This window comes from Carcharodon carcharias (assembly GCF_017639515.1).
Source record: "Carcharodon carcharias isolate sCarCar2 chromosome 39 unlocalized genomic scaffold, sCarCar2.pri SUPER_39_unloc_7, whole genome shotgun sequence".
NCBI classification, from domain to species: Eukaryota; Metazoa; Chordata; class Chondrichthyes; order Lamniformes; family Lamnidae; genus Carcharodon; species Carcharodon carcharias.
In genome coordinates, this window is record NW_024470846.1 from 406,075 (window position 1) to 422,882 (window position 16,808).

At 53.0% G+C, this 16,808-nt stretch overlaps 1 protein-coding gene across 2 annotated transcripts in view; it reads right to left on the reverse strand.

Moving 5' to 3' along the window:
• The window catches only part of LOC121274991 (Fc receptor-like protein 2), an 81,925-nt gene that overhangs the window by 7,985 nt on the left and 57,132 nt on the right, over positions 1-16,808 (reverse strand). For both annotated transcript variants that reach the window (XM_041182385.1, XM_041182384.1), the window contains 5 exons: positions 12,041-12,325; positions 9,032-9,319; positions 5,404-5,514; positions 2,509-2,536; positions 196-239 (listed from right to left, as the gene is read on the reverse strand). In XM_041182385.1, the coding sequence (XP_041038319.1) occupies positions 196-239; positions 2,509-2,536; positions 5,404-5,514; positions 9,032-9,319; positions 12,041-12,325 (756 nt within the window). The remainder of the gene's footprint in view (positions 1-195; positions 240-2,508; positions 2,537-5,403; positions 5,515-9,031; positions 9,320-12,040; positions 12,326-16,808) is intronic.

Consider the following 16,808-nt stretch of genomic DNA (forward strand, 5'->3'; position numbering starts at 1 on the left):
CAGACAGGTAGACTGTCATACATTATACAGACAGGCAGACAGGTAGACTGTCATACATTATACAGACAGACAGACAGGTAAACTGACATACATTATACAGACATACAGACAGGTCGACTGACATACACTACACAGACAAGTAGACTGTCATACATTATGCAGACAGGCAGACAGACAGGTGGATAACACTCTTACCAGCAGGTGTGCGACTGTGCTGAAGCGGGGAGCTCCTTCCTGTCCTGTTAAGTGGAAATGAAATGTTTCAAAAGGAAGACTTTGGTGAGCGTTGAAATCAGAAGCTGAGAGGAGCTGTAGCGAGGCTCCAGTGCAAAGAGGACATCCCACAACACATTGCGCATTAACTCTGGGAGTGTGACCCGGTTCCTCTCCCTCCCTCAGCATGGGAGGGGGGCAGAGGGAGAGGCAGGGGGGAGGAGGGAGGGGGTGGGGGAAGGGGAGGGGAGAGAGAGAAGGGGAAGGGGAGGGGAAGGGGAAAGGGGAGAGGGAGGGTGAGGGGGAGGGAAAATGGGAGGGGGACGGTGAGGGGGAGGGAAAAGGGGAGGGGGAGGGAAAAGGGGAGGGGGAGGGAAAAGGGGGGAGGGGCAGGGGAGAGGGGAAGGGGAAGGGGAGGGGGAGGGTGGAAGAGGGAGAGGGGGAGAGAGGGAGAGGGGAGAGGGAGTAGAAGGGGATGGGGGAGTGGAAAGGGGAAGTGGGAGGGGGGAATGGGGGAAGTGGGAGGGGGAAGGGGGTAGGGTAAAGGGGCTGGAGGTGAAATAGGGAAACCTGCAATTGACCACCCTCTGAAATGGCCAAGCAACTCGATCAGTTCAAGGCCAGTTAGGCAAGGACCAGTTAGGGATGGGCTAGTTAGGGATGTAACAGTTAGGGTTGGACCAGTTATGGAAGGACCAGTTAGGGATGGGACAGTTAGAGATAGACCAGGTAGGGATGTACCAGTTGGGGTTGGAACAGTTAGGGGAGGTCCAGTTAGAGATGGGTCAGTTAGGGAAGGTCCAGTTAGGGAAGGTCCAGTTAGAGATGGGTCAGTTAGGGAAGGTCCAGTTAGGGAAGGTCCAGTTAGGGAAGGGTCAGTTAGGGAAGGGTCAGTTAGGGAAGGGTCAGTTAGGGAAGGTCCAGTTAGGGAAGGTCCAGTTAGGGAAGGTCCAGTTAGGGAAGGTCCAGTTAGGGATGGGTCAGTTAAGGAAGGTCCAGTTAGGGAAGGTCCAGTTAGGGATGGGTCAGTTAGGGAAGGTCCAGTTAGGGATGGGTCAGTTAAGGAAGGACCAGTTAGGGAAGGTCCAGTTAGGGATGGGTCAGTTAAGGAAGGACCAGTTAGGGAAGGTCCAGTTAGGGATGGGTCAGTTAAGGAAGGACCAGTTAGGGAAGGTCCAGTTAGGGATGGGTCAGTTAGGGAAGGTCCAGTTAGGGATGGGTCAGTTAGGGAAGGATCAGTTAGGGGTGGGTCAGTTAGGGATGGGTCAGTTAGGGAAGGACCAGTTAGGAGTGGACCAGTTAGGGAAGGAGCAGTTAGGGTTGGACCAGTTAGGGACAGACCAGTTAGGGATGTGTCAGTTAGGGAAGGTCCAGTTAGGGATGGGTCAGTTAGGGAAGGACCAGTTAAGGATGGACCAGTTAGGGATGGGCCAGTTATGGAAGGGCCAGTTAGGGAAGGACCAGTTAAAGATGGACCAGTTAGGGAAGGACCAGTTAAAGATGGACCAGTTAGGGAAGGACCAGTTAGGGAAGGACCAGTTAGGGATGGACCAGTTAGGGATGGGTCAGTTAGGGATGGTCCAGTTAGGGATGGACCAGTTAGGGATGGGACAGTTAGGGAAGGTCCAGTTAGGGAAGAACCAGTTAGGGAAGATCCAGTTAGGGATGGACCAGTTAGGGATGGGACAGTTAGGGAAGGTCCAGTTAGGGATGGACCAGTTAGGGATGGGTCAGTTAGGGAAGGTCCAGTTAGGGAAGAACCAGTTAGGGATGGACCAGTTAGGGAAGGACCAGTTAGGGATTGTCCAGTTAGTGAAGGACCAGTTAGGGAAGGACCAGTTAGGGATGGACCAGTTAGGGAAGGACCAGTTAGGGATGGACCAGTTAGGGATGGGTCAGTTAGGGATGGTCCAGTTAGGGAAGGTCCAGTTAGGGATGGGTCAGTTAGGGAAGATCCAGTTAGGGAAGGACCAGTTAGGAATGGGTCATTTAGGGAAGGACCAGTTAGGGATGGGCCTGTTAAAGAAGGGCCAGTTAGGGAAGGACCCATTCGGGATGATTCTGTTTGGGATGGGTCTGTTCGGGCTGGGCTATAACTGTTTCCCTCGGCAACAAACCCCACATCCACATGTCAGAATAAACACACACACACACAAACCACTGCAGCTCTGCTTTCAAAGTGCTCCAGGGTACCATGAGGGGGTGAAAGCTGCCTATTGATAGAAAGGGACCATTACTCCCCCCCCCGCCAATAGTTTATGGGCTTTGGATGAAAGGATGTAAGCGAGGCCTTACCCAGTCTGGCAGCCATCATCTTGGTTCCCTGAACAAAAGGAGAAAGATCTGAGTGTGTAAGGAGAAATTCCAGGCCAGATGAGTGGCAGCAACATAGCTGAATGAGAGAGGGAGGCAGCCACTCACTGTGGGATGCTCTGCCTTCAGTTGTTAACCATTATCTCGGGTGGTTATTCCCAAAACATTAAATTTTCTCAGATCACCATGTCTAGCTGTTAGTCCCTCAATGACATCATCGCACTTTGTTTATAGACGTGCATAAATTGCAATAAAAAAAATATATAATCCACGTTTTGCTTTACTACCATCTGGATTAGCGCAGGGAGCCACATGACAGGGTGATAGGTCGGTTCACACCCCCTTGTAGCTGTTCCCCAACCCTCGGAGGTCCTGCTAATTATCTGGAGTGTTGCTGACCAAAAGGGACAGGCAATCCAAGCTCCCCACCTTGCGCTCATCGGGAGAGGGGTGCAAGGATGCCAATTACGACTCCAACAACAATTTATATTGCACGGGAAGAGAGTGCGGATAAGTTGGCAAGTGGGCTCTGATGGATGGAGGCGCTGCTACGGCGAATTCTCCAGGGGACGGTGAACTACCAATCAGAGTCCACTTGCCGACCAATCAGCACTCTCTTCTCCTGCAGTATAAACGGTTGCCCCCTTTGCGATTGGATCTCTTGCATATCTGAGCTCATAACCGAGAGGCACACAGTTTCATCGGTATGTTTCTGTTTTTTTTTAACCAGAAATACTCAGGTTCTGTACCACTATGATATGTTCGGCTTTCATTGCAAGATGATTTGAGTACAGGAGTAAAGATTTTTTTACTGAAGCTGTACAGGGTCTGGGTGAGACCACACCTGGAATATTGTGTGCGGTTTTGGTCTCCTTATCTGAGGAAGGATGTACTTGCTATAGAGGGAGTGCAGCGAAGGTTTACCAGACTGATTCCTTATCGGAGGAAGGATGTACTTGCTATAGAGGGAGTGCAGCGAAGGTTTACCAGACTGATTCCTTATCGGAGGAAGGATGTACTTGCTATAGAGGGAGTGCAGCGAAGGTTTACCAGACTGATTCCTTATCGGAGGAAGGATGTACTTGCTATAGAGGGAGAGCAGCGAAGGTTTACCAGACTGATTCCTTATCTGAGGGAGGTTGTACTTGCTATAGAGGGAGTACAGCGAAGGTTTACCCGACTGATTCCTTATCTGAGGGAGGTTGTACTTGCTATAGAGGGAGAGCAGCGAAGGTTTACCAGACTGATTCCTTATCTGAGGAAGGATGTACTTGCTATAGAGGGAGAGCAGCGAAGGTTTACCAGACTGATTCCTGGGATGGCGGGACTGACATATGAGGAGAGATTGAGTCGACTAGGATTATATTCGCTGGAGTTCAGAAGAACGTGAGGGGATCTCATTGAAACATATACAATTCTGACAGGACTGGACAGGCTGGACACAGGGATCCTCTGTCTGGGGAGGGGAGGTGAATCTAGAACAAGGGGGTCACAGTCTCAGGATACAGAGTAGGCCATTTAGGACTGTGGTGAGGAGAAACCTCTCCACTCGGAGGGTGGTGAACCTATGGAATTTGTTACCACAGGAGGCTGTGGAGACCACGTCACTGAATATATTTATGAAGGAAATGGATAGATTTTTAGATTCTAAGGGCATCAAGGGGTATGGGGAGAGAGAGTGGGAGAGCGGGAGAGAGCGGGAGAGAGTGGGAGAGAGCGGGAGAGAGTGGGAGAGTGGAGGCTGGGTCACAGAATATATTGAAGAAGGAAATGGATAGATTTTTAGATTCTAAAGGCGTCTAGGGTAAAGGGGAGAGAGAGCGGGAGAGAGCGGGAGAATAGAGGCTGGGTCACAGAATATATTTAAGAAGGAAATGGATAGATTTTTAGATTCTAATGGCATCAAGGGGTAGGGGGTAGAGAGAGCGGGAGAGAGCGGGAGAGAGCGGGAGAGAGCGGGAGAGTGGAGGCTGGGTCACTGAATATATTTAAGAAGGAAATGGATAGATTTTTAGATTCTAAAGGCATCTAGGGTAAGGGGGAGAGAGAGCGGGAGAGAGCGGGAGAATAGAGGCTGGGTCACAGAATATATTTAAGAAGGAAATGGATAGATTTTTAGATTCTAATGGCATCAAGGGGTAGGGGGTAGAGAGAGCGGGAGAGAGCGGGAGAGAGTGGGAGAGTGGAGGCTGGGTCACTGAATATATTTAAGAAGGAAATGGATAGATTTTTAGATTCTAATGGCATCAAGGGGTAGGGGGTAGAGAGAGCGAGAGAGAGCAGGAGAGAGCGGGAGAGAGCGGAAGAGTGCGGGAGAGTGCGGGAGAGAGCGGGAGAGTGCGGGAGAGAGCGGGAGAGCGCGGGAGAGCGCGGGAGAGCGCGGGAGAGCGCGGGAGAGTGCGGGAGAGAGCGGGAGAGCGCGGGAGAGTGCGGGAGAGAGTGGGAGCGGGAGAGTGGAGGTTGGGTCACTGAATATATTTTAGAAGGAAATGGATAGATTTTTAGACCTAAAGGCATCAAGGGGTAGGGAGTTGAGATAGAGGAGCAGCCATGATCCTATTGAATGTTGGAACAGCCTCAAATCACCTGCTCCTGCTCCTATTTTCTATGTTTCTATGTTCCCCACATTATTCGGGTGGGGTTCATAGGCTTCTCATGAGGGTACCCTCATTGCCGGGTCAAAATCCCCCCACACACACACCCACGGCCTGTGACACGACCAGACTAATGTTGGCTTCCTGATACACAGCAAACCCGACTCAGAAAGCCGGAGCTCTAGGGATAAAGCTCTAGCTGACTTGTAGCTGGGGAGGGAGGGTGGGGATGTTGGGGAGGGGTGGCGGGAGTGAGAGCCGGGGCATGGCGGGTTGGCTTTACCTTTCTTTTGCCTCTGGGTCTTGCAGACGATGAGCAGAATCAGCACCACGACGAAGAGAGAAACTGTCGTTGCCACAGAGATCAGCAGATACGGGGGGCCCTCTGAGAGAACTGAGAACCAGAAGCAGGGGAAAAGAAAGGGGAGTGAAGGGGTCAATCATCCAGTAGAAAAGGCGGGAAGTAAAAACAGAAACAGGCGCTGGGTTGGTGGGGGGGCTGGCAATGAGCAGGTCTCTCCGAGCCTCTGGAGCAAGAAGGGAACTCAGGTCCAATATCACTCTTCCAAAGTGCATCACCTCACACTTTTCGGGGTTAAACTCCATCTGCCAATTACCCACCCATTTGACCATCCCGTCTCCATCTCCCTGTAGCCCAAGACGCTCCACCCTCACAGGGATAAGATCCCGTAACTAACCAACAAATAGTTCAAACTCTCACTCAATGTCCACCTGATGAAAATGGACCTTTATTATTCTACATTGAGCGCTATCAATTCTTGAGCAAGGTTGACTCACAGTTGCAGGGTTTGCATTATTAACGCATGTCCTGTAGCAGGACTCGAACCCAGAGGGTCTAATGCGTGAAGGTTGCCCCCTGCCCCTTGCCCCACAAGACCTTCCCTGTGGACCCGCTGGATGGGCGATCGATGGTAACGCTCCCTACTCGGCGATGGGAGAGAGGCTCAGTCACTGTCCGTGGGCTCAACGGAAAAAGCAGAGGCTCCAATGAGCCGAGGAGGTGAGGGATGAATTGGAAAAGTCAGTACTTATTTTTTTGGGGAGGGGAGACAGGGTCTCCGCTGGGCCATTGTTCTCAGACCCTGAACTCCACACTATAGGAAGGGACGTGCGGAAAAGGAAGAGAGTTTGATTCATGTCAGTCGGATGTGCCAGAACGTCTCCTTCCAGGAATCTGGCACTGGAAGTGTACGAGAGCTGGAATTGTTAAACGAAAGTAGATATGAGCGCCAAAGGGGATGGAGCACTTCCCAGTGGCATGTGCCCAGCTCTGGGAGCCAATTACCTGCCCAGCCCATTGAGCGGAAGAATTCTGCAGGGCCCCAGTGATGAGCGGTGAAATCATAAGGGCTGTACTTGGTGAAAGGAAGGAATCAGACTGGATGCACAGGGAAGGTGGGAATCTGGGATTTGGGGGGAATCAGACTGAATGCACAGGGAAGGTGGGAATCTGGGATTGGGGGGAATTAGACTGGATGCACAGGGAAGGTGGGAATCTGGGATTGGGGGGAATTAGACTGGATGCACAGGGAAGGTGGGAATCTGGGATTGGGGGGTGGGGAATTAGACTGGATACACAAGGAAGGTGGGATCTGGGATTTGGGGGAATTAGACTGGATACACAGGGAAGGTGGGAATCTGGGATTGGAGGGAATTAGACTGGATGCACAGGGAAGGTGGGAATCTGGGATTGGTGGCAATTAGATTGAATGCACTGGGAAGGTGGGAATCTGGGACTGGGGGGAATTAGGCTAGATGCACAAGGAAGGTGGGAATCTGGGATTGGAAGGGAATCAGACTGAATGCACAGGGAAGGTGGGAATCTGGGATTGGAAGGGAATCAGACTGAATGCACAGGGAAGGTGGGAATCTGGGATTGGGGGGAATTAGACTGGATGCACAGGGAAGGTGGGAATCTGGGATTGGGGGGAATTAGACTGGATGCACAGGGAAGGTGGGAATCTGGGATTGGGGGGTGGGGAATTAGACTGGATACACAAGGAAGGTGGGATCTGGGATTTGGGGGAATTAGACTGGATACACAGGGAAGGTGGGAATCTGGGATTGAGGGGAATTTGACTGTATACACAGGGAAGATGGGAATCTGGGATTGGAGGGAATTAGACTGGATGCACAGGGAAGGTGGGAATCTGGGATTGGTGGCAATTAGATTGAATGCACTGGGAAGGTGGGAATCTGGGACTGGGGGGAATTAGGCTAGATGCACAAGGAAGGTGGGAATCTGGGATTGGAAGGGAATTAGACTGGATACACAGGGAAGGTGGGAATCTGGGATTGGGGGCGAATTAGACTGAATGCACAGAGGAGGTGGGAATCAGGGATTGGGGGGGAATCAGACTGGATGCACAGGGAAGGTGGGAATCTGGGATTGGAGGGAATTAGCCTGAATGCAGAGGGAATGTGGGAATCTGGGATTGGGGGGAATTAGACTGGATGAACAGGGATGGTGGGAATCAGGGATCGGGGGGAATTCGACTGAATGCACAGGGAAGGTGGGAGTCTGGGATTGGGTGGGGAATTAGACTGGATGCACAGGGAAGGTGGGAGTCTGGGATTGGGTGGGGAATTCGACTGAATGCAAAGGGAAGGTGGGAGTCTGGGATTGGGTGGGGAATTAGACTGGATACACAGGGAAGGTGGGAATCTGGGATTGGGGGAATTAGACTGAATGCACAGGGAAGGTGGGAATCTGGGATTGCGGGGAATTTGACTCAATGCACAGGGAAGGTGGGAGTCTGGGATTGGGTGGGGAATTAGACTGGATGCACAAGGAAGGTGGAAATCTGGGATTGGGGGGGAATTAGTCTGAATGCAAAGGGAAGGTGGGAATCTTTGATTAGGGGTGGATGGGAATTAGACTGGATACACAGGGAAGGTGGGAATCTGGGATTGGGGGGAATTAGTCTGGATACACAGGGAAAGTGGGAATCTGGAATTGGAGGGAATTAGCCTGAATGCACAGGGAAGGTGAGAATCTGGGATTGGATGGAGTGGGGGGGGGGTTGCGGAATTAGACTGGATACACAAGGAAGGTGGGAATCTGGGTATGGGGGGAATTAGACTGGATACACAGGGAAGGTGAGAATCTGGGATTAGTGGGGGAATTAGACTGAATGCGCAGGGAAGTTGGGAATCTGGGATTGGGGGGAAATTAGACTGGATACACGGGGAAGGTGGGAATCTGGGATGGGGGTTAATTAGACTGGATACACGGGGAAGGTGGGAATCTGGGATTGGGGGGATTAGACTGAATGTACAGGGAAGGTGGGAATCTGGGATTGGGGGGATTAGACTGAATGCACAGGGAAGGTGGGTATCTGGGATTAGTGGGGGAATTAGACTGAATGCACAGGGAAGGTGGGAATCTGGGATTGGGGGAAATTAGACTTAATGAACAGGGAAGGTGGGAATCTGGAATTGGGGGAATTAGACTGGATACACAGGGAAGGTGGGAATCTGGGATTGACGGGGAATTAGACTGAATGCACAGGGAAGGTGGGAATCTGGGATTGGGGGAATTAGACTGAATGCACAGGGAAGGTGGGTATCTGGGATTAGTGGGGGAATTAGACTGAATGCACAGGGAAGGTGTGAATCTGGGATTGGGGGGGAATTAGACTTAATGCACAGGGAAGGTGGGAATCTGGAATTGGGGGAATTAGACTGGATACACAGGGAAGGTGGGAATCTGGGATTAGGGGTAATTAGACTCAATGCACAGGGAAGCTGGGAATCTGGGATTGGGGGGGAATTAGACTGGAGGCACAGGGAAGATGAGCCCCTGGGATCAGTGGGGGGAGCTGCTACCCAACAATAATTTAATAATTGCTCCCCCAGCCTGCGCACACTGAGCTGCCTTTGGGTCCTACCTGTGAAGGTGAGTTCCAGTCCCTCTCCGCACTTGGCAATGTGGTTGACCCTATTTTCTGCACCGCAGGTGTACAGCCCTGCGTCCCCTTCAGACTCCACATTCACCTTGAAGGCCCCTGTCCCAGAGCCACCATCCTTCTCGCTGGTGAGTCGCTCCCCGTTACGGTAGAGGAGGTATCGGATGGGTGGTGTTCCTCTGTGGGACTTGCACGCCAAGCTCACCCTGTCTCCCACGCTGACGGACGAATTACCCCGATCGGAGGTGAGAGCTGGACAGCTGACTGGGACTGGGAAGGGAGGGAGGGAAGCAATAAATCCAGGAATCAATACAGCTCAAAACGTACAGTGACCCCAGCATCACCCCAATGGCACAGTGTTCCCAACAAAGGGAGATAGCCCGAGTGGGAAAGGGCTGAAGATTATTCATCCATTTCTTCAACACTGTCTTGTGGAAATTGATTCTCAAATTCATTTCTGCCAAAATTGTTTTGTTTTAAAAAAACACATCGGGGGAAAGTCAACCCCACTTGTGTTTTCTCCTTTAATTATCGAGCCTGAGAGAAGGCAGCACACAATATACAGTCGGCGAAACTGGTCTTCCGCTTTAGAAATGCCTGGTTCTTTTGAAGCGATGAATGCCTATCCTCATCCAGCCCTCTTTCAATAATCTTCACCCGCTTTGTAACGTTGGCTCTATGAGGGCAGGGTGTTCACTGTGGGCAAGACGCTCAAAGGCTGGGTATCGACCGGATGCCCCATCTTACACATGTTGCCAGTTCCACCAGTTTGCGCTCTCCCAAAGTGTACTCAGTCTCCATGGCGCTCACACACCCCCCCCCTCGCCCTACAGTCAGCCAACGGCTAAATCCCTAATGCTAAACTCTCTCTGTTTCCCCCATCCATGTTCTCTCTCTCTCTCTCCCCCATGTTCTCTCTCTCTCCCCCATGTTCCCTTTCTCCCTCTCCCCCATGTTGTCTCTCTCTCTCTCCCCCATGTTCTCTCTCTCTCTCTCCTCATGTTCCCTTTCTCTCTCTCCCCCATGTTGTCTCTCTCTCTCTCTCCCCCATATTGTCTCTCTCTCTCCCCCATGTTGTCTCTCTCCCCCCCATGTTGTCTCTCTCTCTCTCTCCCCCATGTTGTCTCTCTCTCTCTCCCCCATGTTGTCTCTCTCTCTCTCTCCCCCATGTTGTCTCTCTCTCTCTCCCCCATGTTGTCTCTCTATCTCTCCCAAGCTGTCTCTCCCTCTCCATCTCTCCATGATGTCTCTCTCTCTCTCCCCCATGTTGTCTCTCTCTCTCTCCCATGTTGTCTCTCTCTCTCCCCCCATGTTGTCTCTCTCTCTCTCCCCCATGTTGTCTCTCTCTCTCCCCCATGTCGTCTCTCTCTCTCTCCCCCATGTTGTCTCTCTCTCCCCCATGTTGTCTCTCTCTCTCCCATGTTACCTTTTTCTCTCCCCCATGTTGGCTCTCTCTCTCTCTCCACCAAGTTGTTTCTCTCTCTCCGCCATGTTGCCTCTCTCTCTCTTCCCCCCCCAATGTTGTCTCTCTCTCTCCCCCATGTTGGCTCTCTCTCTCTCCCCCAAGTTGTTTCTCTCTCTCCCCCATGTTGTCTCTCTCTCTCTCCCCCGCATGTTGTCGCTCTCTCTCCCCCATGTTGTCTCTCTCTCTCCCCCATGTTGTCTCTCTCTCTCTCCCCCCACCATGTTGTCTCTCTCTCTCTCCCCCATGTTGTCTCTCTCTCTCCCCTATGTTATCTCTCTCCCCCCATGTTGTCTCTCTCTCTCTCCCATGTTGACTCTCTCTCCTCTCTCTCTCCCCCCATGTTGTCTCTCTCTCTCTCTCCCCCATGTTGTCTCTCTCTCTCCGCCATGTTGTCTCTCTCTCTCCCCCATATTGTATATCTCTCTCCCCCATGTTGTCTCTCTCTCTCCCCCATGTTGTATCTCTCTCTCTCCCCCATGTTATCTCTCTCTCTCCCCCATGTTGTCTCTCTCTCTCCCCCTTTTTGTCTCTCTCTCTCTCCCCCATGTTGTCTCTCTCTCCCCCATGTTGTCTCTCTCTCTCTCTCCAATGTTGCCTCTCTTTCCCCCATGTTGTCTCTCTCTCTCTCTCCCCCATGTTGTCTCTCTCTCTCCCCCATGTTGTCTCTCTCTCTCCCCCATGTTGTCTCTCTCTCTCCCCCATGTTGTCTCTCTCTCCCCCACGTTGTCTCTCTCTCTCTCCATGTTGTCTCTTTTCTCTCTCTCCCATGTTGTCTCTCTCTCTCCCCCATGTTGTCTCCCTCTCTCGCTCTATCTCCAATGTTGCCTCTCTTTCCCCTCCACCCCCATCTTGTATCTCTCTTCCCCCCCTTTGTCTCTCTCTCTCTCCCCCATGTTGTCTCTCTCTCTCCCCCCATGTTGTCTCTCTCTCTCTCTTGCTCCATGTTGCCTCTCTCTCTCCCCCATGTTGCCTCTCTCTCTCCCCCATGTAGTCTCTCTCTCTCCCCCATGTTGTCTCTCTCTCTCTTGCCCCATGTTGTCTCTCTCTCTCTCTCCCCCATGTTGTCTCTCTCTCTCCCCCATGTTGTCTCTCTCTCTCGCTCTCCCTCCAATGTTGCCTCTCTTTCCCCTCTACCCCCATGTTGTCTCTCTCATCCCCCCCATGTTGTCTCTCTCTCTCCCCCCATGTTGTCTTTCTCTCTTTCCCCCATGTTGTCTCTCTCTCTCTCCCCCATGTTGTCTCTCTCTCTCTCTCCCCCATGTTGCCTCTCTCTCTCCCCCATGTTGGCTCTCTCTCTCTCTGTCCATGTCCTCTTTCTCTAATGACATACAGGGATTCATGACATATGGGGGTAGTGGGGCAATTGGCGTCGAGGTATACTATCTGGTTGACGTGACAACTTGCCTCACGCCTGTCCCTGTGTTCCTCCATTTCATCGCAGCATCCCCAGATGTTTGCACCTGGCCTTTTAACACCCTGAAACCCCAACACTTCCGAATGAGGCACTCTTCGGCTTTGAGGATTACCTGCGACAGTTAGCGCCAACGTCTCGCTGCAGTTGGAAACGGCAGTCATCCCATTGGAGGCAGAGCAGGAGTACACACCACTGTCCCCCTCGGACTGCGCAGCAAAGCTGAAGGTCCCTGGTCCAGCGTCAGTGACTGTCGTGTTGACCAGATGCTGGTCCCGATAGAGGTGGTAACGGATGGGTGGTGTGCCTCTGTGGGACCAGCACTCCATCATGACCCAGCTTCCAAGAGCAACCCAGGAGCTATTGGGATCTGAGGTGAGGGTTGGACAGCTTACTGGGACTATGGAAGAAAATAATTTCATGCGTGAAAACATTTCGAGCCTTTGAACGAACCAACGACCACACACACACACACACACACACACACAAAATCACATTTCCCACATCGCCTTTAAGCTGCTGAAAGGGGAAGGTGCAGACCAGCTCAGGAGCACTTGAGTTCCTGTTGGGGGCCATGTCAAGAAGGCGGTTGAACAGAGAATTACTGACTTCATGGAGTGTTGAATCTGCAGAAGGTCCATTCTGCCCTTCCTGTCTGTACTAGCTCCCAAGCAACCAACTGTGTCTGACTATCCATAGCCCCGCATTTGCTGCTCTTCCTATCATCGTCCAATTCTCTTTCAGAATCCTCGTTGATCCCACCTCTTCCTCACCCTCAGACCCTCACCACTCGGCCCCTCCTGCTGCCCTTGCTCTGTTGGCCAATCACGTGAAGCCAGTGTCCGGTCCTCCTCAAGCCTTCCAACCAATGGCTTCTCCCCTCTCTCAACCCCTCCTGGGCTCCTCCCGATTCCCAATGACTCATTAGAGAAAGAGGGTGTCCAAGAGAGAGATAGGGAGGGACAACATTGGAGGAGGGGTGGGGGAGGGAGGCAACATGGGGAAGTTAGAGAGAGAGAGGGAGTTGGAGAGAGAGAGGGGGGAGTTAGAGAGAGAGGGGGAGTTAGAGAGAGAGAGGAGGGAGTTGGAGAGAGAGAGGGAGAGTTAGAGAGAGAGGGGGGAGTTGGAGAGAGAGAGGGGGTGTTAGAGAGAGAGAGGGGGGAGTTGGAGAGAGAGAGGGGGGAGTTAGAGAGAGAGGGAGAGTTAGAGAGAGAGGGGGGAGTTGGAGAGAGAGAGGGGGTGTTAGAGAGAGAGAGGGGGGGAGTTGGAGAGAGAGAGAGGGGGGAGTTAGAGAGAGAGGGAGAGTTAGAGAGAGAGGGGGGAGTTGGAGAGAGAGAGGGGGTGTTAGAGAGAGAGAGGGGGGAGTTGGAGAGAGAGGGAGAGTTAGAGAGAGAGGGGAGTTGGAGAGAGAGAGGGGGTGTTAGAGAGAGAGGGGGAGTTTGAGAGAGAGAGGGGGGAGTTAGAGAGAGAGGGGGGAGTTAGAGAGAGAGGGGGAGTTAGAGAGAGAGAGGGGAGTTAGAGAGAGGGGGAGTTAGAGAGAGAGAGAGGGGAGTTAGAGAGAGAGGGGGAGTTAGAGAGAGAGAGGGGGAGTTAGAGTGAGAGAGGGAGTTAGAGAGAGAGTGGGGAGTTTGAGAGAGATGGGGTGTTAGAGAGAGAGGGGGGAGTTAGAGAGAGAGGGGGAGTTAGAGAGAGAGGGGGGAGTTTGAGAGAGAGGAGTTTGAGAGAGAGGGGGAGTTTGAGAGAGAGAGGGAGGAGTTTGAGATAGAGAGGGGGAGTTAGAGAGAGAGAGGGAGTTAGAGAGAGCGTGGGAAGTTTGAGAGAGAGGGGGAGTTAAAGAGAGAGGGGGGAGTTAGAGAGAGAGAGAGGGGAGTTAGAGAGAGATGGGGAGTTTGAGAGAGAGGGGGGAGTTAGAGAGAGAGAGGAGGAGTTAGAGAGGGGGGGAACTAGAGAGAGAGTGGGGAGTTAGAGAGAGAGAGGGGGAGTTAGAGAGGGGGGGAGATAGAGAGAGGGGGGTAGTTGAAGAGAGAGGGGGAAGTTAGAGAGAGGGGAATTAGAGAGAGGGGGTTAGAGGGAGGGGGAGTTAGAGAGAGAGGGTTAGTTAGAGAGAGAGGGGGAGTTAGTAAGAGAAAGGGGGAAGTTAGAGGGAGGGGAGAGTTAGAGAGAGAGGGGGAGTTGGGGGGGGAGTTAGAGAGAGAGGGGGAGTTAGATTAAGAGGGGAAGTTAGAAAGAGAGGGGGGAGTTGGTGAGAGGGGGGAGTTTGAGAGAGGGGGAGTTAGGGAGAGAGTGGGGAGTTAGAGAGAGAGGGATAATTGGAGAGTGGGGGGATTGGAGAGACAGGGAGTTAGAGAGAGAGAGGTAGTTAGAGAGGGAGAAATGAGGCTGTTAGAGATGGAGGAGTTAGAGTGACAGGGGAAGTTAGAGATAGGGGTGAGTTAGAGAGAGGGTGGAGTTAGAGAGAGAAGGGAGTTAGAGAGAGAGAGAGTTAGAGAGAGGGGGGAGTTAGAGAGAGAAGGAAGTTAGAGAGAGGGGGAGTTAAAGAGAGAGGGGGAGTTAGAGAGAGAGGGGGGATTGGAGAGAGAGGGGGAGTAAGGGAGAGACGGGGAGTTAGAGAGAGAGGGGGGATTGGAGAGAGAGGGGGAGTAAGGGAGAGACGGGGAGTTAGAGAGAGAGGGGGGATTGGAGAGAGAGGGGGAGTAAGGGAGAGACGGGGAGTTAGAGAGAGAGGGGGAGATAGAGAGAGAGGGGGAGTTAGAGAGAGAGAGGGCATTAGAGAGATAGAGGGATTGGAGAGACGGAGAGTTAGAGAGAGAGGCGGAGTTAGAGAGAGAAGGGGGGAGTTAGAGAGGGGGAGAGTTAGAGAGAGAGGGAGGAGTGAGAGAGGCGGGAGTTAGTGAAAGAGGGGGAGTTAGAGAGAGGGGCAATTAGACAGACAGAGTGAGAGGTGGTGACTAGAGGGGGGATTATAGAGAGAGGGGGAGTTAGAGATTGAGCAGTTAGAGAGAGAGAGAGAGGGGGAGTTAGTGGGGGAGTTAGAGAGAGGGAGACTTAGAGAGAGAGGTGGGAGTTAGAGAGAGGTGGGGAGTTTGGGAGAGGGGCGATTTGATAGACAGATTGAGAGGTGGTGAGTAGAGAGGGAGGGTTAGAGAGAGGTGAGTTAGAGGGGGGGAGTTAGAGGGGCAATTAGGCAGACAGAGTGAGAGGTGGTGAGTGGATGGGGGGGTTAGAGAAAGAAATGAGATTAGAGAGAGGGAGGGTTAAAGAGAGAGTGGTGGGGAGTTAGATAGAGAGGGGAAATTAGAGAGAGAGAGGGGTTTAGAGAGAACGGGGGAGTTAGATAGAGGTGGGGAGTTTGGGAGAGGGGCGATTTGATAGACAGATTGAGAGGTGGTGAGTGGATGGGGGGTTTAGAGAGAGAAGGGGGAGTTAGAGAGTGAGGGGAGTTAGAGAGAGGGAGAGTTAAAGAGAGCGGTGGGAGTTAGAGAGGGAGAGGGGGAGTTAGAGAGTGAGGGGGAAGCTAGAGAGGGAGGGGAGAGTTAGAGAGAGAGAGGGGGAGTTAGAGAGAGAGGTGGGAGTTATGGAGTGAGGGGGTAGTTATGGAGAGAGGGGGAGTTAGAGAGAGTGGGGGTAGTTATGGAAAGAGGGGGAGTTATAGAGAGGGGGGATTGGACAGAGTGAGAGGTGGTAAGTAGAGAGGGGGAGTGAGAGAGAGATTATGGGAGCGTCCCTGCTGTTGTGCTCTATATACCCCTGTTTATTCAGCCCAGGGTCCCATCTGCTTTGTTACCACCCTCCCAACACCCAATGACCTTCCCTGTTACCCACCCTCCACTCCAGCGCTCCCTTTAGTAACACATCCTTCCCTATCGCCTCCCCTCCTGCTGCTGGTCAATGTTCCACCAAACACCTCTCTACGAGCAGCATCCACCAAGCGCCTGGTAATCACTCAGCGGTCCAGAAACCACGAGCAGCTCCAGCTGGTATCTCCTTACCTTCAACCTTCGCTTCAACCTCTGGGCTGTGGACAGCCCCATTCACGTCATTGAAAACGCTGCAGCTGTAGCGACCCTCGGTGCTTTCGTCGAAGTGGGAGATTTGGTGAACGGCTTCCGCGCTGGCCGAGGTCTCCCTGTGGAACGCGACACCTCCTCGGTACCAGGTGAAATCCACCGGCGCCGAACCCTGGGAGGCCGAGCACCGCAGGGTCAGACTGGCCCCTTCCCTCACCTTGCCATTGACCGGGCTGACTCGCAGCCGAGCGTTAGCGACCGGGACCCCTGCAGGAGGAAAGTCGGGGGTGGGGGGGAGCTGAGACTCGGGGGACGCATCCAGTCAACAAGCTGGGTGCTTGCAAGGTGGAGAAGGTAGAGGCTGAGTCGCGACAGCGGCCTCAACCGGCAGTTCACCGTGAGCTGTCAGAGATGGCAGCCGAACCCCACGCCCCCCACCCCCCACCCAACCCGCCGGCCCTCGGCGCGTAAAGCACAGTCCATTCGGCCCATCCCGCGAGCACCAGCCCCTCTGAGCGTCTCACCTTGGTGCCAACCCTCCTGCCGCTGCCCCCACGCCAACGAACCCGGTTGTCTCCTCTTTAGATATTGACCCAGTGCCCTCTTGGAGATACCTCCAGTGGAAAGGGCCTCCTTCAGTAACCGGGGCGGGGGGGGGGTGGTGGGTTTGTAGGTATCGCTACCGAGGGTCAGAGGGCGTTGTCCATTCCCTACTTGCCCCTGAGCTGGGGGGGAGGGGGGCTGGTTCAGGCAATGCCGAGTCAGGCTGGAGAGGGCCACGAATCCTGCCCGGAGACACAGCGGTGTGCTGGGAGGGGACGAGGGGGGAGTGGGGGGGCGACGGGGGTGTGGGCAGTGGCTCCAATTCCAGGATTT